The sequence below is a fragment of the Patella vulgata genome, chromosome 6 (genome assembly GCF_932274485.2).
Source record: "Patella vulgata chromosome 6, xgPatVulg1.2, whole genome shotgun sequence".
In the NCBI taxonomy this organism is placed as follows: Eukaryota; Metazoa; Mollusca; class Gastropoda; family Patellidae; genus Patella; species Patella vulgata.
The window spans coordinates 67,118,266-67,141,685 of NC_065884.2; the positions used below are offsets into that span (position 1 = coordinate 67,118,266).

General features: G+C 36.1%; 1 protein-coding gene across 1 annotated transcript; it reads right to left on the reverse strand.

The window, feature by feature from the left end:
• Positions 1-3,671: 3,671 nt before the first annotated feature.
• LOC126824015 (glycogen [starch] synthase) lies at positions 3,672-23,414 on the reverse strand. The gene is made up of 14 exons (XM_050553110.2): positions 23,238-23,414; positions 19,933-20,114; positions 18,781-18,972; positions 17,962-18,147; positions 15,418-15,562; positions 13,368-13,485; positions 12,332-12,452; positions 11,599-11,765; positions 10,707-10,785; positions 10,005-10,118; positions 9,342-9,468; positions 7,528-7,685; positions 6,668-6,769; positions 3,672-5,686 (listed from the first exon to the last, which is right to left on the reverse strand). Exons 1-14 carry the CDS (start codon positions 23,380-23,382, stop codon positions 5,435-5,437), a joined length of 2,088 nt encoding a protein of 695 aa, XP_050409067.1. The 5' UTR covers positions 23,383-23,414; the 3' UTR covers positions 3,672-5,434.
• Between the last annotated feature and the right edge of the window lie 6 nt (positions 23,415-23,420).

Sequence of the window (23,420 nt, forward strand, 5' to 3'; positions counted from 1 at the left end):
AGACTGGATTTGAATGTAGGAGGTCAAAATTGCACAACTTATAATACTTAACACTAACACCAATATTGTTATCACATATTTACCGGTATCATATTCAATTCATCGAAATTTAATAATCAAATAAGTAATTATATATGGAGATATATTATAAAATGTGTGAACAATCCACACAGTATTTATATATTGATCATATTTAACGGTATCATATTCAACTAAATTTAATAATGAAATAAGTAATTATATATAGAGATATATCATAAAGTGTTTGAACAAACCCTACTGGTTTTCAACTAAATTTAATAATGAAATAAGTAATTATACATATAGATATATTATTAAGTGTTTGAACAAACCCTACTGGTATTCAACTGATTTAATAATAAGTAATTATATGTATCCATATATTATAAAGTGTTTGACAAACCACACGGTACTAATATAATAATAAAAATGCACATTTATGATTGCGCTCACTCCATCCAGCTCACTCCAACCATACTGCATGCTCTACGCTAATCCTGATAATAATGTATATAAATAAATGGATAAATAAAGCTAATGTTTGTGAATTCTATATCTTAATTGGTAAGTTATTCCACAGACACTGACCACCTTGTCATGATAGGGTTTTAGTTTAGCATGCAGCACATCATTGTATATAAGAACTCTGAATAAATACTTTTTAAATCAAATACAGGCAATGTTTGTGAACTCTGTATCTCAATTTGTGAGTTATTCTACAGACAAGGTTTGCAGACACTGAAGGTCTTGTCACTGTAGGGTTTTAGCTTAGCTTGCAGCACAACCAATGAGGGTTTATTTTGTGAGTGAATTGAAAAATTTGGTTATACATTGATCATCATAAGGAAAATGGAAGAAACCAAATCTCCAACTCTTAAACTACATTATATGGACAATAACTACCAAATATACCATAGTGTATAAACTATGAAGTGGTCTGATCCCACAAGCCTGGAAATACAGCACCTGTCACAGACTTGTGCCACTGCCATGCTTTTTGTACAGCAATGAATTGTCATTTTTTGTGGTTTTATTTTTAAAATTATTACTACATGTCTGGTTGAAAATGTCAGGAATAACGATAATTTCCAGATCTACAAATCAACCATGTTCAACTATGGATATATTCATATCATTAGCATGTAGATAAAGGACAAGCTAGATAAATGGATAAATTACAAGAATCATTACAATTACGGTAATTACATGTGTCATGACGTGTCGTGACATTTACTTGTGTCGTGACATTTACATGTATTGTGACAACTATGTGTCATGACATTTACATGTATTGTAACATGTGTCATGATATCATGACAATTACATATATCATTACAATCACACACATCATGATAATTACATGTGTAATGACAATTAAATACTTCATTACAATTACACGAATCACTACAATCACATATAATCATTGAAATTACAATCACAACCCCCAAATCACACAATATAGAAAATTACTTATTCATCATTTTAGGTAAATAATACTATAGATGGCTGCTTTAACCAACATATTTCCAAATTTAACAATCCTTTAAAAAATCAACACTAACAATAATTAACAATACTGACCATGATTTACTTGTACTTAAATTAATTATAATAAATTATATATCAGAACCAGAAAGCCATGCTTAACCCGTCAAAATTTAAATAATCAATAATCAGTAATATTGTGATCCAAACAGTGTAATAATTAATGAGAGCCTTAAATTTTCACCTGAAACAGAGAGCTGTGGCATTTGTTCTTCGTGATTTCTCTTGTAAATTTGTATAAACTTTAACTGTAAATCCTCGAAGATCCTTCACACATATCAGAACCAGAAAGCCATGCTCAACCAGTCAAAATCAATAATTTTGTGATCCAAATGGTTTAATAATTAATGACAGCCTTAAATTTTCACCTCAAAAAGAGCTGTGACATTCGTTCTTCGTGATTCCTCTTGTAAATTTGTATGGTTTAAATTAGCAATTAATTTTAAAAATTGACTAACTTTAACTTTAACACTCTATTTATAGATAACAATTACTATGGATTATTCCACTGTGCACTAATGCCATTCAAAGAATTGAAACTTGAAGTAATTCCTTGTAGATCCTTCACACATAACAAAGCAAAGGGGTTACAAAAGTCTAGAGAAAATGAGAAGCTTTTTAGGAGGTAGATTTCCTTTGTATTTTCAAATATCAAGGAACTATTGTTCTATTTTTAGCTCTCTTACATTTTATTTGATTCAAGCACTAAAATTGACCTCACCATGCCTATATGTTTTCTTTCTTTTTTTTACAGTATTTTTTATTTTGATGCAATGGAAAAATAGTTTTAAGAAAGTAGCTGGAGTTATTTCAGAAGTATGTTTTCTTATAATATTGATCTCCAGATCTGTCGAGGTTGAACCACAATATTTTTTAATTTTTTTTTATAGAAGTAAGAGAAATAAGACAGGAAGCAGGGGCGGATCCATGAATTTTTGCAGGAGGGGGTTTGTCAGGTTCCTGTTGAGAGGAAATTTAACAGTTGACAATTGCCATATCACATATATCTATATCATTATTTCGTGCTTTAAATGTCCACCCCATCCCACGATCTGATGATAAAGGATAAAGCACACGACCATGACACTTTTCTCATAAAAAGTGTTGTTTTACAAAAATTTTTATGTAGCTGAGCTGGGGGGATAGACCCCGCAAAACACCTTCTGGATCCGCCCCTTGGTAGACAGATGTTAGTTTTAAGGTGGAAAGCTTCCATGTTGAAATATCAAAGAATAGTAGACAAGGAAGGTTGAAAGATCAGAGTCACTAGAATAACGGGCAACAAGGAATAGCTAAATTGTCTTTGATGACTTTTCTACAATATAAAATATTATAAAACATATTTCACATGCTATTACTATCTGGGGCCAACTTCCAAGAAATATTCTAAAGTTCTTTGTAGTGTTCAGTTCAGTAACACCCAATCTGATTAAAATACAGATCTATATTTCGTTTCGTTTTTTTATACTTTCGATGGCCTACACTACATGAAGATCTGACCAGTTGTACTGGAAGGTCGCGTCAGGGGTCGTAGGCGCAGCTTTGGACCCTATGACGTCAGACATTGATTAATCAATTAGCGTTGACGTTTCTAGTGGTTTACCCACATTTCCGTGCATCGCACGCCAAGAACTCGCCGTAACAGACCACTTCATTGGCTAATCCCTAACTTCAACCAGAACCCCGGTAACACCGAGATGAAGTGTGAAAATTGTTGCACAGAACTCCAAAAGAATATTGAACAAGACACAACTACAAAATTATGTTGTGTATTTTTCTATTTCAGGTTCAATCGCTAAATGCCATTTAAGGATATTATCGAATATGCTTGATGACGTTAGACGTAATAAATATATTTCTTTGAAGATGGCCCAGGACTTGAATTTACCTATGTATATACCCTAGAACAAGAAATTAATACCCCATCAATTGCTTAAAGATACATTATGTAAGATTATTTAGATAAAGAGCTGACAGTTCTTGTTATAACAGTTCAAAAATAGATAATGAAAAATGAATATATTGAAAATTTCAGTTGAATTACTTTACACTGAACGAAGTTATGAGTGTTTGAAGTTTTTAGTGTAGATTGTTTATTATGGGGGGGGGGGGGGGGTAGGTGGCCAAATGATTAGCACGTTCGCACTGTATCATAAGGCCTGTCATTGAGTCAACTGGCGTGGTTTCGAATCCCCGGTTGTATGTGACAAGGAGTAGGGTCGCCTGTCCAACCTCGTGGGTTTTCTCCGGGTCCTCCGGTTTCCTCCCGCTGCTAAAGACCCCTATGCGCAAGCGAATTATTGAAATAAAATTAAACCATTTGTTAGTCCCAAAATGACCTAGTTTGTGTCGAGTGACGAGTGGACGTTAAACCCCATTTCTCTCTCTCTCTTTCTTTTTATTATGGTAGCTATGGTATTTGATAATCAAGACTATCTGATTTTCGAGAGAGTTGAAGCGAAAAGAAAGACCTCCAATAGGCAGATTTAGCTCTTACATAATCATTAATATTGGTATATTGCTTGTTTTAAAGAATCTAGCACAATGTTTACCTTAAAGATACATTATGGGAGATTAGATAAAGAGCTGGTAGTTCTCACTATAATAGTTAAAAACTAGATAATGTAAATGGAATTTGCTGAAAATTTCAGTCAAATTGATCCATGCTGAACCAAGTATTGATTGAATTTTGGGCGTGGCCTCGATCATCATTACTAAAGTCGGTACGATAAAAAACATTGTCTCGATTATCCATTTTTTGATTTAATGTATGTTTAAGTAAAGATTGGAGATATTATACAATGTATTAATGTTATTACCATATTCTTCTTAACAACTACTGCATTGTAAGATTTACGTTAACCCTTTAAGCGCCATATCATTTTATCCGTGCATCTAGTAGTCAGAATGACTCAAAATACTTCTTCATACATGCATCTAGTAGCAAGATTAACTAAAAATACAATATCCATGCATCTAGTAGGAATAACTCAAAATACTTCATACATGCATTTAGTAGCCAGATTAACTCAAAATACTTTTCAAGCATCTAGAAGTAGGATTAACTTAAAATACTTTATCAAGCGTTTTGTAGCCAGATTAACTTAAAATACTTTATCAAGCATCTAGTAGTATGAATAACTCAAAATATTTTATCAAGCATCTAGTAGTAGGATTAACTCAAAATACTTTATCCATGCATATAGTAGGAATAACTCAAAATATTTTATCAAGCATCTAGTAGTAGGATTAACTCAAAATACTTTATTCATGCATATAGTAGGAATAACTCAAAATATTTTATCCAGCATCTAGTAGTAGGATTAACTCAAAATACTTTATTCATGCATATAGTAGGAATAACTCAAAATATTTTATCAAGCATCTAGTAGTAGGATTAACTCAAAATACTTTATCCATGCATATAGTAGGAATAACTCAAAATATTTTATCCAGCATATGAATAACTCAAAATACTTTATCCATGAACGTATTAGTAGGAAGCCCAGTATTAACTTAGGAAACAAATTCTAAGCATATTTATATATATTTCCATGGAAAGGTGATAATCTTATAAATCTTAAATTAAAAAAAAAGGCAACTAGATAAGATAATTCTAAGCATATTTCTATTTCCACAGAAATGTGATAAAGCTATAAGGCAATAAAAGACTTCTAGAAAATTGATGTTAATTAATGTTACTTTGAGCTTGAGCCCCTTAAATCTAATTTTTTTATAGCACTAATTCAAAAGATTTAATTTTACAATAACTGTTCCAAAGTTTCGTGAATGATTTGAGTTTTTTTTGTTTTTTTTTTATATATCTCTATTGGCACTTCGAGGGTTAAGTAAATTTTCCGGGTTTTATTTACTTATTTTCGTCCTCGTCGTAATACAGATGATGGTTATCAATATCTTCTTCATCTTCATTTTCTTGCTCGTCAGCTTCATCATCACCTTCATTATCTGATGGGAGAGGCGTCGACGACCGTGATACCGATGGTGACGGGGGAGCAGAAGGTGGTCTGGGATACAGGAATTTTTTACTGGAACCTGTGTCTTCGGCTACGCGATCTGGATGTGTCATTGTCACCGCCATCAGTCGAGCTTGACGATAAAACTATAAAATAAAAATAACAAATAAAAAAAACAAAAGCGTCTGCCCAAACTTGTGGGGTTTCATCGGGTCTTCCGGATTCCTCCCACAGGTAAAGACCAAGTATAAACAAAAGCATGTGAGCGATTTCTCGGGGTTTCATCAGGTCCTCAGATTCCTCCCATTGCTAAAGACCTCTTACGCACAAATGACAAGGAGTAGGGTCGCTAGTCCAACCTCGTGGGGTTTCATCATGTTGTCCGGGTTCCTCCCATTGCTAAAGATCCCTCACGCACAAATGAATTATTGAAATACCAGCGGTACGTGACATAGAGTGCGGTCGTCTGTCCAACCTTGTGGGGTTTCATCAGGTCCTGCGGATTCCTCCCACTGCTAAAGACCCCTCACGTGCAAACAAATTATTGAAATACCAGCGGTACGTGACAAGGAGTAGGGTCATCTGCCCAACCTTGAGAAGTTTCATCAGGTCCTTCGGATTCCTCCCACTGCTAAAGACCTAGAGATACACCCTGGGAGCCATGGTGGCTAAGTGGGTAAGACGTTGGCTCGCTAGTCTGGAGGTTGCGTGTTCGGTCCCTGCATTGGCCGAGAAAGTTCAACAGGATTTTCTGACCTGGTTTCCCCTTGTCAATGGTGCAGGACAAAGAGCCTGACATGGACAGTTGTCTAGTGGTTCGGATGGGATGGATAAGCAAGGTCCTGTGCATACATTGGCATGCACATAAAAGATCCCTCGGCAGCTGGATTTCGATGTAAGAGTAGACCATAATGCTACTGCCAGGACAAAATTTCCATCATAGCACACTGTATGGCGTATGCCCGTCTTCATTAGACCAGTCGGAGCTGAACAGAAGGATGTTAAACCCCATTTCATTTCAAATGATGAAACTTTGACCTAACCAGAGATTTGTCGCAATTAACTTCTTGTATTACTCTATCAAGTTTTGATCGAATTGAACAAACTGTTGTTTGAAAATGACTTACTGTAGCTAAGTTTTTCCAGTCTAAAAGTTCACTCAGTCTCTCTGTTCTGTTTCTCTGTATTATTCTTTGACGTCGAGATAAACATGAAAAATCAAACATGTACTGAAATAAAAACAGATAAAAATCAAACATGTACTGAAATAAAAATATATATTAAGATGCTTGTCTTATGCTTAAAACAAAACGTCAGATATTTTTTTTTTGGGGGGGGGGGGAGAGCAGGTGGGAAATGTGAACCAAGGGAAGGGGATGTTTCGGTGCACACCAACATGTATGCAAGACCTTGTTTTTTTCCAATTGAAATGACTGACAAATGGAAACCACTCTCGAAATTCTAGAGGACGTTTTTCGGCCATCCCTGCGATCAAATCTGAATCTAATAGTTAGTGAGCTAACGCCTTATTCATTGAGCCTCCATATTCTTCAACAAATGAATTATATAGTCCTGTAATCAATTTGATTAAACACAAATCCTATTTCGTTTCGTTTTTATAGTTCAAAATTTCATTTTACTTGTCTTTACTACACTAGGATCTGGAAGAGTTGTTATCATTGACGTGTTCTGAATGATGTGAGGAATTAGCCAATGAAACGGTCTGTTACGGCGAGCTTTAGGCGTGTTTTACACGAAACTGTGGGTAATCCACTAGTAACATCAATGCTGATTGGTTAATCAAATGTCTGATGTAATAGGGTAAAAAGCCGCTCGTATGACCTCTGACGCGACCTATCGCTACAACCGGTCAGATCTTCATGTAGTGTAGGCCATCGAAAGTATAAAAAACGAAACGAAATATAGATCTGTATTTTAATGCGATTGTCCTGAAATCAGTGTATCCCTGTTTAAACTAACTATTTACCTGTGCTAATTGATGAACTGATTCATCAGGTGATTTCTTTCTACGATCTATGATGTATATTCCATATGATTTAGGGTCTGCGATATGTTCTTGCATAAAACAACCAAAACCTGAGAGATTACTAGTAATACTTGGTATACCCATTACAGTACATTCAGCTAAAAACAAAATAAAAACACAATTATCTTCACCAGATCTGGAAAGTTTGATTAGAACGAAACTATAGTCACTGCTAGTATGGCATTTAGTAACTGAACATATGATATAAAACACAAATTTATATGGAAAACAATCACTGGGTTTATTTCACACTACGTTTCAACAAGTTCCTCTTGTCGTTCTCAAGTAAGTAATGACAGTATAATAGCAAGAAATCAAATTATATACAACAAGGTAACAAAAACAATAACTAATATGAAACCATCAAAGGGCTAATAAAAAGTACAATAATAACATTACAAAATAAACATCAAGGATATTGATTAAAAATTAATTAAAAATTACTATAGTGTGAAATAAACCCAGTGATTGTTTTCCATATAAATTTGTGTTTTATATTATTACATATGTTGTTTTTTTTTTAAATCCTATTATCTTGTCTTCCCAAATAGTTTAATTTTATTTTTTTCTTTAATGATTTTTTATCGATATTGTTTTATATTGTGTACTCATAATCATTTATTTTTTTTGTATAAGCACAGCAGAGCAGCTTTACAAGCTCGATTTTAGTGCTATACAAGTTCAATAAATTATATTATAAATTATCATAGTGCACCCTTTCACATCATGTTTTTAGGGACACATTACAATATAAGTATAAAAACAAAATTATGGACATGTTAAAAATTGTATATACTGAGTCAATTAAAAGCTTGTTGTGTTTTAAGTTGTTTTTTAAAAGAATATAGAGATGAACTACATCTTAAACTAAATGGTAAATTATTCCATAAAATAGGTGCTTGATAACTAAAAGAGCGCTGACCATAAGAGAGAGAGGGAGAGAGAGAGAGGGTTTAACATCCACTCGACACAAACTAGGTAATTCTGGGATTAACGTTCAATTTTATTTCAAAAATTCACTTGTGCATAGGGGTCTTTAGCAGTCGGAGGACCCAGAGAAAACCCATGACGGTTGAACTGGTGACCCTACTCCTTGTCACGTACAACCGGAGAATCGAAAACCACACCAGTTGACTCACTGACAAACTTTATGATACAGCTCGCATGTGCTAACCATTCAGCCATCCACCACCCCGGGGATATAAGAAAATACAACGCACTCACGCTAACCATCCGGACCCCCCCCCCCCCCACCATGATTGATAAAATAGCGTACTGGCCACTATGGTATCATCATAGATCAATCTACTATCGGCTAAATAAAAACAAGTTAATTATTACTTGTTCTACGATCAAATGAACAAATTGAATATTGATAGGCCAAAAGAACAAATTGAATTTCGATAGGGATTTTCCCCGAGCCCAAATGAACAGTTCGAATTTCGATAGGCATTTTCTCTAAGACCAAATGTACAATTTGAATTTCGATAAGGATTTTCCTTGGGCCCAAATGAAAAATTTGAATTTCAACAAAGATTTTTTTTGGATCAAATTAACAATTTGAATTTTGATAGGGAATTTCCATACTACCAAATGAACAATTTCAATACGCATTTCCTTATTTGAACTTTGACTCGACTATCAAAAAAAATTATGATACAAGAATCGTATTATGTAGAGAGTTCACATGAAAAGTTGATGGACAACAGATGTAGATTACCACAACATACACCCACATTGAAGATTATTTTTACCTGGTGTGTAACCCCAAGGTTCGTAATATGAGGGAAAAACACCTAAATGACAGCCTCGCACAAAATCTTCATACTCTAAACCAAATAAGGGATTGGTGGAATTCAGAAACTCGGGATGAAATATAACCTAAAATATTTACAATAGATAGTATTTAAATAAATGAAGAGAATAAATGAAATTAAATAGAATTTAAGGTCATACTGCAGCAACCAGGCTAACGTAGATTATATCAGTCGGTGAGTTAAATATTAACATCAACTTGCTTCAACTCGATCTGTTGGTGTGTTAAATAACTCAACTTACTTTAACTCTATCTGTTGCTGAGTTAATCAACTTACTTTGACTATATCTGTTAATGAGTTAAATAAAACAACTTACTTTAACTCTATCCGTTGTCGCATTAAATAAATCAACTTACTTTAACTCTATCGTTTGGTGAGTTAAATAATTTACATCAACTTACTTTAACTTTTGGGGAGTTAAATAATTTACTACAACTTACTTTAACTCTATCTTTTGGGGAGTTAAATAATTTACATCAATTTACATTAACACTATCTTTTGAAGAGTTAAAAAAAATCAATTTACTTTAACTTTTGGCGAGTTAAATGAATCAACTTACTTTAACTCTATCTTTTGGCGAGTTAATTGAATCAACTTACTTTAACTCTATCTGATGATGCGTTAAATAATTTACATCGTCGTAATGCGCCTAATACTTGATCTTTCCAATCTTCTGCTACATTATGGGTACAAATAGGTGGTAGACTAGCTCTCTGGAAATAAATAAGATAAAAACACATCAAAGTCATCAATCATAGGCATAGGAGGCTCCAGTCCACCCAGATTCGTTGAACAGTCCATTTCTAGGGCAATGTACTTGTATGTGCATTTTCAGGGACAAAATGTGGAGAATGTAGAATGAGATCAAATATCATAGAAATATAATTGTATAATTGTAAAATATAATCACTTGCAGATTACAATTTGTGGAAAACTCGTTTTAGTTAATGATTTGATTCATGCTGAAAATTTGGGTGGCAGAGAAAATTTTCAGGCAAATGGCCCCAGCCCCCACAATTAAGATTGGCCCCCTACACCTATGTATGCAAATTTGTAACTAAGATTAAGTTTGTATTACAAACTTTAGAGTTAATGAAATGAAATGAAATGTTGTTTTATGGCACGTCAGCTCCAACCGGGGTATATTGCGGCAAACATATTTAGAGTTAATATTTTGTAAATGATAGCGTGATTCAGGTGTTGATTTGAAGTCCAAAACTTTAGAGTTTACAAATATAAACGTGATTCGAGCAGTTTTAAAGTTCATGACATGAATAATAAATATCGAGATACACCCATACCTGTGCTGCGAATATACATCTTTTAAGTTTAACAATATCTTCTTGAGTTAATATTTCTTCCCCTACAGGTAATTTACCTCTAAATAAATAAATCAAATATATAATACATACAACACAATCATAACCCAGGAACATTGAGACAGAGAGAAATGGGGTTTAACGTCCACTCGACACAAACTAGGTCATTTCGGGACTATCATGGTTTAACTTTAATTCAATAATTCGCTTGCGCGTAGGGGTTTTAGCAGTGGGAGGAAACCGGAGGACCAGAAGAAAACCCACGAAGTTGGACAGAGACGACCCTACTCCTTGTCACATACAATCGGGGAATCGAAACCACGCCAGTTGACTCAATGACAGACCTTATGATACAGCACGCACATGCTAACCATTCGGCTATCCAACAACCCAGGAACATTGCTCAATATTTTTTTTAAAGATCACCGGAAAAGCTTCATAATTTTTTTTTAAATACTACAAGTAATTATGTCAACATATCCTTTCCATAAGTATAACACGAACTCCCATGTCAATATTACCTGCAACAGTGAAATTTCAACATTAGCGAATTCTGTCGTTCTCCGTGAGTAGTCGTAACTTTCTGTCAATAAACAATCCGTGATGTAATTTTAGTCCTTCTGCTCATAGAAATTTAGACTAAAATATGAGCAGAAAACTAAAATTACAGACGGACGAATGGACAGGGACCACGGCAAAGATACGTTCATATGAAAATGTGGGTGTATAAAAATAACAGTAGTGTTGTTTTAACGAGATATTAAACCCATTCTATTCCACTCCAATCCAATCGAATCATTGTGGATTGACAGATAATTCAAGCCCCCTTCCCCCGTGGAAAATCAAAGAGCTGAAGCAAACATAGTTGACTTACCGTAGACAGACTTCAAATATACGTTTTCCCATATGATTCTGTACACTAGCTACCGTATCTTTAAGTTGTTTAGCGATAGCCTGACCTCGTAAAGATTCCACGTTAAAATTATTTGTTCTTGTGGGGAAGATCAGAAATGCAATTATTGTCATATCACTACCCGCTGCCTGCAAATAATAAATTAAAATATAAAATAAACAGTTATAGAATTACACAATAGAATCTAATGAAATGAAACTGGGTTTAACGTCCTACTTTTCCGCTCCTATACTGGGCTAATGAAGGCGGGCATACGCCATACAGTGTGCTATGAGGGAAATCTTGCGAGGGAAGCGGCACAATAGAATCTAACCCTATAACACCTAGTACATGTGACTATTGACTGAAAATATTAGAGAGAGAGAAATGGGTGTAAACTAGGTCATACCGGGACTAACATATGGTTCAATTTTATTTCAATAATTCGCTTGCGCATAGAGGTCTTGAGCAGAGGGAGGAAACCACTGACCTCAATGACTGACCTTATGATACAACATGGCCACATGGATTAGTTGTTAATCTGACTGTTAACCAGTCATAAATTGTGACAGGAATCATCAGACAGTTTGGGTTAACCCTGCGAGGAGAATGGCCATCACTATACTCACTTAACCACGGCACATTACAAGATAAAGTGTTTGGTTCTGATAATCTTGATTTAAATAATGATTTAATCTAGTTCTGATAAACTTACCTTTAAATAATGATTTAATCTAGCTAAAGATTCTATAAACATGTCACAGCCTTTATTAGAAAACTCGTATCGACCCGCACTAAAAAAATATAACGTCTTATCCAGATCAAAATCATAATGTCTGAAAAAAAAAAAAAAAAAAAAATATTACAGAAAATAATTGAAGGTGTAGTAAAAAATTAAATATGTATCACGATCAGATTTACTCAAAAATAAAAGCCACTAATCATCTTTTGACGGATTCTATATCCCTTGCAATGACATGAAAATGAAATGAAATGGGGTTTAACGTCCTACTGTTCTGCTCCGACTGGGCTAATGAAAACGGGCATATGCCCTACAGTGTGATATGAATGAAATTTTGTCCGGACAGCGGCACTATGGCCTACTCTTATATCGAATTCCAACTGCCAAAAGGGATCTTTTACGTGCACGCCAATGTGTACACAGGATCTTGGTTTTTCATCTCATCCGAAGGACTAGACAGCTGTCCTCGTCAGGTCCTGCATCACTGACAGGAGGAAACCACGCCGGAAAATCCCGATGAACTTTTTCGGCCAACACAAAGACCGAACCCACGATCTCCAGGCTAGCAAGCCAGCGTCTTATTAACTTAACTTGTTATTAACTTGTTTACATAAAAAAAAATTCTGTTCCGTATTTACTAAGACATGATGATGAATTAAAAATATTTTTTAATATTTGGTCTGTTCCAATGCAATCTGATTAAAACACAGATCCTATTTCTTTCTGTTTTTTTATTGATCAAAATTTCATGAGGGATTAGCCAATGAAACAGTATGTTACGGCGAGTTCTTGGCATGCAATGCAGGAACTGTGGGTATCCCACTAGAAACGTCAACGCTGATTAGTTAATCAACTGTATGACGTCATAGGGTCAAAGGCTGCTCGTATGAACTCTTGACGCAACCTCCCGTTACAACCGGTCAGATCTTTATGTAGTGTAGGCCATTGAAAGTATAAAAAAACGAAACGGAATATAGATGTATATTGTAATCAGATTGATTCCACTTACCCATAAAAATGACCTCGAACAAAATCATTAATTTTTTCTTTAGCCAAGGCGTGTAAATTTTGGAATTCGTGAAGAGCACTGAACTTTATTACGTTCAATCCATTAGGGGTTATAACATCTGAAAGTAATGGATCAATTACAAACAAGCCAACAGTGAGGCTGATGTCCCCCGCCGAAATCCCAAAATAAATAGATGACATACATTAATTAATCGCACATTATTTTTTTTTCAAAAGTATCAAGCAATCAGACTATACACAATATTTATATCACTCTCTATCAGATAGAATCAAGATTATCTTGTCCCAAAGCATCGACCAATGAAATTTATCAACTCTGCTTAGCTTCAGCTCGAAATGTTAATCATTGAACGCATTCAAGACATTCACCTAATGAACATCTACATCAAGTCTAAACATTCTACCTCAATTAAAAGCAGAGTTGTTATGTTCCAAAGTCTTGACCAATCAAATTGCTTATCGCTCATTAGCCTAAGCAGAAAATTCTCACCATCGAAATTAGTTAAGGTAATGATATAATGAATCTATATTCGGAGTTCCATCGCTCTCACTTCATTATAACCAAAGTTATCGTGCCTCAAAGCATCAACCAATCAGATTGCTTATTTCTGCTTACCGTAATTAGAAGGAGAGTTATTGTGTTCCAAAGTCTCAACCAATCAAATTGCTTATCTCTACTTACCCTAAGCAGAAAATGCTCATCTTCGAACTCCACCAAGACATTGACCTAATAAACAACTACACCAAGTTTGAACATTCTAGCTCAATTAGAAAGAGAGTAATGGTGTCCCAAAAAGTGTGACGGACGGATAGACAGACAGACAAACCCATTTTAATAGTCCCCTGCTTTTTTCGAAAGGCGGGGGACAATAACCAAAATTACTCTATTTTGTTTTCTATTGTGCAGAAAATTCCACAAAACTGTAAAATTTTGCCAGGGCAGCGACAATATGGCCAACGCGAATTCCAACTTTCAAGGATTCTTTTATGTGCACACAAATTAAATGTGTAAACAGGACCTCAGTTTTTTGTCCCATAAGAATGACTAGAATATGTCCCTTGCCAGGTCCTCCATTCTACACGACTGACAAGCGGGAACCATGCTGGAAAATCAACTGAAACTTTCTTGACCATTTCACGTAGGGGTCTTTAGCAGTGCGAGGGAGAGAGAGAGAGAGAGAAATGGGGTTGAACGTCCACTCGACACAAACTAGGTCATTTCGGGACTAAAATATGGTTCAATTTTATTTCCATAATTCGCTTGCGCGTAGGGGTCTTTAGCAGTGGGAGGAAACCGGAGGACCCGGAGAAAACCCACGAGGTTGGACAGGCAACCCTACTCCTTGTCACGTACAACCGGGGATTCGAAACCACACCAGTTGACTCAATGACAGACTTAATGATACAGCGTGCACGTGCTAACCACTAAGCCATCCAACCCCCCAGCAGTGGTTGGAAACCGGAGGACAGGCGACCTCCACTTTTCACGACAACTGGGGAATCAAACCACACCAGTTGACCTAGTTTGTGTCATTAAACACCATGGCCCTTATTCACTAAAACTTAAACTAAGATACAATCGAAATTTTAAGAAATACTGCAATTCGATTGGCTGACCAGTAAAATCAATTTGCATATATCCAATTTGCATATTGGTCAGCCAATCGAATTGCAGTATTTCTTAAAATTCTGATTGTATCTTAGTTTAAGTTTTCGTGAATAAGGGCCCATCTCTCTCTCTCTCTCTCTCTCTCTCTCTCTCTCCCTCTCTCTCTCTCTCTCTTCAGATTTAGTGTTTAATAACCATGACTACATTCTACAAGTGTCATAGTTGTACAATTACATGTACACAGTGAACTTTGGATATTTGTCGATAATATGAAATAAAGATGGAAATTATGGGGAGCCATTTTCAGTTGAAAGGTGCACAATTAAAAACTATCCTCAAACCAGATTTAGGCCAATGTGTACACAGAACCAATATCTTACTCTCCGAGTCACGGCGGCTCGCTATCAGAAAGGAAGGATACCTGGTTTTCTTTTAAGTAGATGTTCTGCCTCGATACCAGTGATTTCAGATACAGTTGTAAAAACGTGAGCACAATGTACAGCTGCTCGTTCCAAACAATAACGATGATAAATCTGGCGATCTCCAGCTTCTTTATCTAAATTAAACTAAAAATAAAACAATCATTTATAAATATCCGTTGGTTAACATACAGCACAAGGTCATCTTGGTTTCCTCTTACAATTTTATAGCCACTAATCGTCATTTGAGGGATTCTAAAACCTGTTTCGAACTACAATTCTGACGGATTGTTAATCCCATGCAAACTATAATTTTGAGGGATTGTTAATCCTGTTCAAACTATAATTTTGAGGGATTGTTAATCCTGTCCAAACTATAATTTTGAGGGATTTTTAATCCCATGCAAACTACAAATTTGAGGGAAATTAAATCTTTAAAAGGAGAAAGAAAGAAATGAGGTTTAACGTCCACTTGACACAAACTAGGTCATTTCGGGACTAACATATGGTTTAATTTTATTTCAATAATTTGCTTGCGCGTAGGGGTCTTTAGCAGTGGGAGGAAACTGGAGGACCCGTAGAAAACCCACGAGGTTGGACAGGCGACCCTACTCCTTGTCACGTACAACCGGGGATTCTCTTTAAAAGGAATATCAGTCCAAAATGGCTCAATATTTACAAAGACCTCCTGAATTGAAACAATTCTAGACATTCAGCAACCTCTGTAGGCAATATTAAAGAAATCAAACCAGCCAGCAACCTCTATAGCAGATGGATAAAATCTATTGATGGGGCTATTTTCAATCTGATTGAATTGAACCCAGGAGATAATCTACCAATGATAGTTGTTTTTTTGTTTTCTTAAATGTTAAATAATTAAAGTAGCTAAGTCTCTAACTCAATATCATCCAAAGTCTTCACATTGAAAACTCTTAATTATTTGTCAATTTAAATCAACATTGGTGTTGTGATCTTACCGGTAAAAGATGGGCTTCTGATATCCAATACAGTGCACTCTGTCACATCCGACATCGTACGGGGTCATTACAATATGTCGGATTACGCATGTCGGGACTGACAGAACTGTGACAGGACTGAATTCCGCATCACTCGATTGCAATTCTGTCAATTTGGGACGTTCCGGACTGTGAATCGAGCATGGTCACACGGTTTGAAGACATTCGTAGGGTGACCAAACTTATAGGTTATTCAGGTTCAATCGGCATGCACAACAAATGTTTCCAACGGGTGCTAGGAATATTTTTACGACTGTGAATTTGGGGGAAAATTTGTGGATATTTTTGAGTATTTGTCACAACTGTCGTACAAGAGATTAAAATTATCAAAGTAATCAACAAAGACTCACGGTAGCGAGTTTTAATCTTTTGTGGCTTCACACCCATCCAGTTTTAATCTCACGGATAATTGATCGGTAAGTGTTTGCTTCACAACCACCGATTGAAGGCCGGATTATACGGTGTCGATTCAACGGAAATCGTATGACGGGACGGCTGATTGATGTCGTAATCCGGAACGTACAGAGGTCGAAAATGGTGTCGGATGTAACAGAGTGCTGGAGTGATCAGAGGTCGGATGTGACAGAGTGCACTGTATATCAAACATTTTACCATTGGTACACGAATTGTATACCATAATGCGTTTCAGCGCCATTTGTCACAAGGGACTCGAAGAACAAGGCTAGACATATTTCACAAGTCCAGCGTCGGATTAACCATGGTGGAGGCCCTGGGGCCTGGAACATGTGGGGGGGCCTGATCACCGCGAGCGCCGAAAATTTTCAGAAATTGGAGGCTGGAAACGTGATTTCCTGGCATTTCAGGCACTTGTGTGGAGCCATTTAGAAGTACCTCCCCCAGAAAAAAATAAAATTCTGCCACAAAATTAGCGCATTCTGGCGTTATTTCAGTGGACCAATCCATGCGAGTGCTATGAAATGATGGCATTTCTAGAGGAGGGGGCTGGACGCAACTGAGATTTTTGTTGGGGGCCCTCTAATGTGGGGGGCCCTGGGGCCTGTGCCCCATGGTCCCCCATGGTTCATCCGGCCCTGCACAAGTCATGTCAAACGGTGAAGCCATATTCTTATCTTGAGAGCATGCACAATAAATACTATTGATGTAGACTGGAATAACCAGACGCTAGAGATTTCCATCGAATTGAGACTTCTAGCATATTTTGCCGAACATAACTGATTTGAAATTAGAGTAAAAACAGAAACGATTGAATGTAAATCAGTTTATATACATTCATATTACCATTATTATATGCATTGCGACCCATTTGTGTCACTTTCTAGGTCCCAAATATTAGCGATTTAGCTCCTTTAAGTTGAGTATATTTTAGCGTGGACAAATCACGATTTGAATGAAATTCCAGCATGGGAATTTAACTTTTCTTATACTTATGTAAAACTTTCTGAACAACAGCAGTATCTAATAATAATATCAGTGGAGAGACCAGACAATTATTAATATTTAAAAATCCTTGCACACCAGCAGTTACTACTCTTTTAAATAATAACTTACCTTATCTAAATTATTGTAAAAATCTGTGTTGCCAGCACACAAGTAACGCCCTAATAGTGTAGCATGTGTTGTAAATAAAGTACTAATGTTGAGGTTTCGTGTTCGTGTAAAAATCAAGCCAGCTCCCGCCAACCATTCATGGAAATGTCCTATAACCAACGGATCACCGGGAGTGTTCTTGACAAACTGAAGAAAACAAATACATCATAAATTCATAGGTGTGGTGCACAGGGCAGAGAGATTTAAATATATTTATTTTCCAGAATACAGAAGAATTTGTTAACAAGAAATGAAATGGGGTTTAACTTCCTACTGTTCTGCTCCTATACTGGGCTAATGAAGATATAAGCCATACAGTGTGCTATGAAGGAAATTTTGTCCAGGCAGCGGCCTACTCTTATATCAAATTCCAACTGCCAAGGGATCTTTTACATGATTGCCAATGTATACACAGGGCCTTGGTTTTCCATCCCATTCGAAGAACTAGACAGTTGTCATTGTCAGACCCTCTGTCCTGCATCACTGGATAAAACAAAGAATACCTAGGTCTAACAGAGAAAACTAGGTCAAATTGGGACTAATATACGGTTCAATTTCATTTCAATAATTCACTTGCTCGTTGGGGCCTTTGCCAGTGGGAGGAAACAGGCTCAGGGGGAGGAAACAGGAGGACCCAGAGAAAACCCTACTCCTCGTCACTATCAAGCATGGGATCGAAACCACACTACTTCACTAAATGACAGATCTTATGATCTAAAGAACGAGTTAGACCACTAGACCACTTGACCATACGTTGCCAGAGAAATTGCTAATACTTACCAATCCCAAAAACCACGTAACTAAAGCGCCGAATATAACAGCATCATTAGATTCCGTATCGTGGAGAGGAATACCAATACTAGACGACTCCCATAATTCATGTTTAAACTCGTCTAATTTCCACGCTGCTGAACCGATATCAAATAATATTACTTTAGGATAACCATCAATCAACCATCTACCGAAATATACCTACAAATATATATCATTATCATGATTAAACAATTATATATACATCATTCACAAAATATATCATTATTATTAATGTATAGAGGATATTTGTCATTTTAGAGTGAATAACATATTTTATTTCATCTCTAAGCAAGAAAACTTATATTTTCACGAATGCATAGCATGAGTTAAAATATAAACGTTTTCTTGCTTAGAGATGAAATAAAACATGTTATTCACGACAAAACGACAAATGTTCTATTTATTTTATGATTTTACAATCACTTTAGGTAAAAACAACATGGACTACTTTGTCCGCTTCTAGCCAGTGGAATAACACTTTTATTTCACTGATAAAACGCGTATTCCACTACTGATCATAGAATAAAACAGTTTATGTAGGTAAATAGTAATGATATTACTTGTATTATTTGTACCAAAGGAACTATTAAATTTGGAGACGAGAAAATGTCAAAATAGTAATTTATATAATATTTGAAGCCAAATGAAAGACCTACAATAGGCAGATTTAGCTCTTACATAATACATCTTTAAGGACAGTTTAAAAGCCTATTCATCTATATATAGAATATTTTCTAGAAAATCAAGATTATTTCGTTTCGTTTTTATAGTTCAAAATTTCGTTTTACGTGTCTTTACTACACTAGGATCTGGAAGAGTTGTTATTATTGACGTGTTCTGGATAATGTGAGGGGTTAGCCAATGAAACGGTCTGTTACAGCGAGCTTTAGGTGTGTTTTGCACGGAATTGTGGGTAATGCACTAGTAACATCAATAATGATTGGTTTATTAAATGTCTGATGCAATAGGGTCAAGAGCCGCTTGTATGAGCTCTGACATGACCTATCGCTACAACCGGTCAGATCTCCATGTAGTGTAGACCATCGAAAGTATAAAAAAAACGAAACAAAATATAGATCTGTATTTTAATCAGATTGGAATATTATTTATAAAATCAACCTTTATTCCTGAATTCCTCATGCTCTGTATCGCATCTCGAATAACATAATTATGTGGCTCGAGAATTTCAACCTCCGTGCGGACACATGACTCATTATACGGACCAATCAAACAATACTGTTCACCAAGTTCTTCCGCTGTCGATGGGGCTTTAGACTTTATTACAGTGTAGATTCCTCCAACTAAAAATAGAACAAAAAAAGATTGGGTCTTAAAGATACATTATGGGAGATTAGATAAAAAGCTGGTAGTTCTCACTATAATAGTTAAAAACTAGATAATGTAATGGGAATAAGATGAAAATTGCCAGGCAATGAAACATACGCCCACAGCAATTAAATCGTCACCGTGGTCATTTGATGATTTACAAGGTTCTACAAACTGAAACAAGGGCATAAACTCTGGAAGCAATTTACAGGAATCATTGAAATTTGACAGGCTTTTTTGTTTTACTAATTAAATAATGCATATAAATTTCATGCAAATTGGACTTTTGTCATTCAAAGGTTCACAAGTTTCACAAAGTGAAACAAGGGCCATAATTCTACAAAAAATTAATGGAAATTATTGAAATTAAATAGGATTCTTCACCTCACTAATGTAAACAACATATATCAATTTTAAAAGAATCAGATGATAACTTTGGGCATTAGATTAGACGAACGGACAGACGGACGGACGTGGGCGACGACAATATGCATCCAGATTTCCATGTGGGTATATAAAAAGCTGAAAAAGAATCTTACTATATGCTGTAGGGTATGTATATTCCCCTTATTACAATAATATTTGCTATAACAAACAGATTATAGATAATGTTAAAAAAATAGACCTAATTATATCAGCTAGTAGTACAGTAACATGTATTATTATTAACATCTGTTAACCATGTAACAGTTATAACTTACACTGTCTGATACCTGACATCTCTGTCTGTCTGTCTGTCTGCAAGCATGGCATTGCATCATAGTTATTAATTCCATGAAAACGAGAGAGAGAGAGAGAGAGAAAGAGAGAGAGAGATGGGGTTTAACGTCCACTCGACACAAACTAGGTCATTTCTGGACTAACACATGGTTCAATTTTATTTCAATAATTCGCTTGCTCGTAGGCGTCTTTAGCAGTGGGAAGAAACCAGAGGACCCGGAGAAAACCCACGAGGATGGACAGGCAACCCTACTCCTTGTCACGTAAAAACAGGGAATCGAAACCACGCCAGTTGACTCAATGACAGACCTTATGATACAACACGCACGTGCTAGCCATTCTGGTAAACAGCGAGTTTAATGTACTATTTTGGGCCAAAATCAAAGTTACTACACATTTTATTAGCATTTGGTTGGTCATATGAAAAGCAGTTTCACCGATACGTAGGTGACATCACGGGCACACGTGAAACACGTCGGAGCTGCGTCGCAGATCTAGTTGCATATTTAGATTTAACCAAAGTTACATGTACAATACATTTTATTACCGCATGATTATGACAATAACCTTGTAAAGTAACCTGACTCGACACACAGGTCCTGTATCTCTCAATAGTTCAACACAAAGTTGATCTTTAAAAAAAAACCAAATAAACAAGCGGGGTTATCATTTACAATATCAATATAAGAAGGATTAGGGATACATGATGTAAGGATGATATAGCCTGATCTCTATACATGTTATAAGACATATCATGCATGTCATCAGAGTGTGATATCTCATATTGCCCAAGGTCCAAGGGGTGTTATTGTATATCACATTTCAAAGAGTCCAAAAAAAACCCCCAAAAAACGATTTTATTTAAACATACATTATATTATGCAAGAGCTAAATCTGTCTATTGCGGGTCTTTCTTTAGGCCTGAAATGTTATCTAATTTATTAATTAGACATTAATTAACCTATCTAGACCATAATCAACTCTAGATGGCATTGCTAGCCTGCGATCTTTAGTGGATTATTAGCTGATTTACTGCATAACTTTCCTTCACAATTTAACGATTAAATGGATAATCAAGACTATGCTGTTTATTGATCGAGGCTAGGTGAAAATTTTAATCGCTTAGTTCTCGGTTCATAGTGGATCAATTTCAATAAAATTTTCAGTAAATTGCCTTTATATTATCTAGTTTTTAACTATTATAGTGAGAACTGCCAACTCGTTATCAAATCTCCCATAATGTATCTTTAAAGAGGGATCTTTAATGATTTCCTTCAATACAACCACTATTAATGACAATTTGTAGCACTGACAATAAAGTTCCTCAGGATTTTCTGATGTTGTTTAACCCTGTCAGTGGTGCAGGGAGCAGGGCCTGGCAAGGAACAGAGACTAGTGGCTTGGATGGGGTAAAAAAACAGGTTCCGTGTACATGTTAGTAAAAGAAACCTGACAGTTGAAATTCAAAATAAGAGTAGGGATAGAGAGAGAGAGAGAGAGAGAGAGAGATGGGGTTGCGCGTAGGGGTCTTTAGCAGTGGGAGGAAACCGGAGGACCCGGAGAAAACCCACGAGGTTGGACAGGCGACCCTACTCCTTGTCACGTACAACCGGGGATTCGAAACCACGCAAGTTGACTCAATGACAGGCCTCGTGATACAGCGCGCACGTGCTAACCATTCGGCCATCCAAACCCCCCAAAATAAGAGTAGGCCTTCCAGTTGACCATAGATTGTAATGTCTTGGCAAGAGTTCGCTCATAGCACAGTACGCTGCAAGGTGTAGCCTATGCACATCTTCATTATATAATCGGGAGCTGCATTGGCTTAGTGATAATGGTGCTGGCTTGCTAACCTTGAGGTCCCTGGTTCGATTCCGGTGATAGCCTAAAAAGCTCCTCAGATTTTTCTGGCATGGTTACCCCGTCCCTTTAACTGAGTTCGATTCCGGTGTTAGCCTAAATAAAAAAGCTCCTCAAATTTTTCTGGCATGGTTTCCCCTTCTAAGCACGATGGGGGTTAAGAGAGTCTAGTCAAAAGGAAGTGACAAAATCTCCCACATCATATGACACTGCAGAAAAAAAACTAACAGGGTCTAATAATAAAAGGACCTGGTGAGGCTTGTGTCATCAAATCACCGCAAATCAATCATTCCATTTCTGGGTTACCAGTAGGCTATAACTAAACTCCAAATCTTTTAAAGTTAGTTGTAAGTGCACAGTACACATCTGCTCTGGCGAATGTGTGTCAGTCAGCTCACGTATTCACCCAATAGTAAAACTGCTTACCTAACTAATACTAATGTAACGTGGTTTAGATGCAATAAAATAAAAATAGACAGTTTGACATGTTCTTATTTCGTTAAGGGTTGGCTACCTACCTTTGTTTGCTACTTCCCATGCAATCTCAAACACCCATTTGTTCTGAGCTGCAGCTGATGCCCCACGGTCATAAATACAGTCATCCAAGTCTGGTGTAATGTTTTTAAAACTTCGAAAGAAACTATTTCTTCTTCTCATCGCCATTCTGTTAGCTGGTCGAGCCTCCTGACGAGGTCACCATG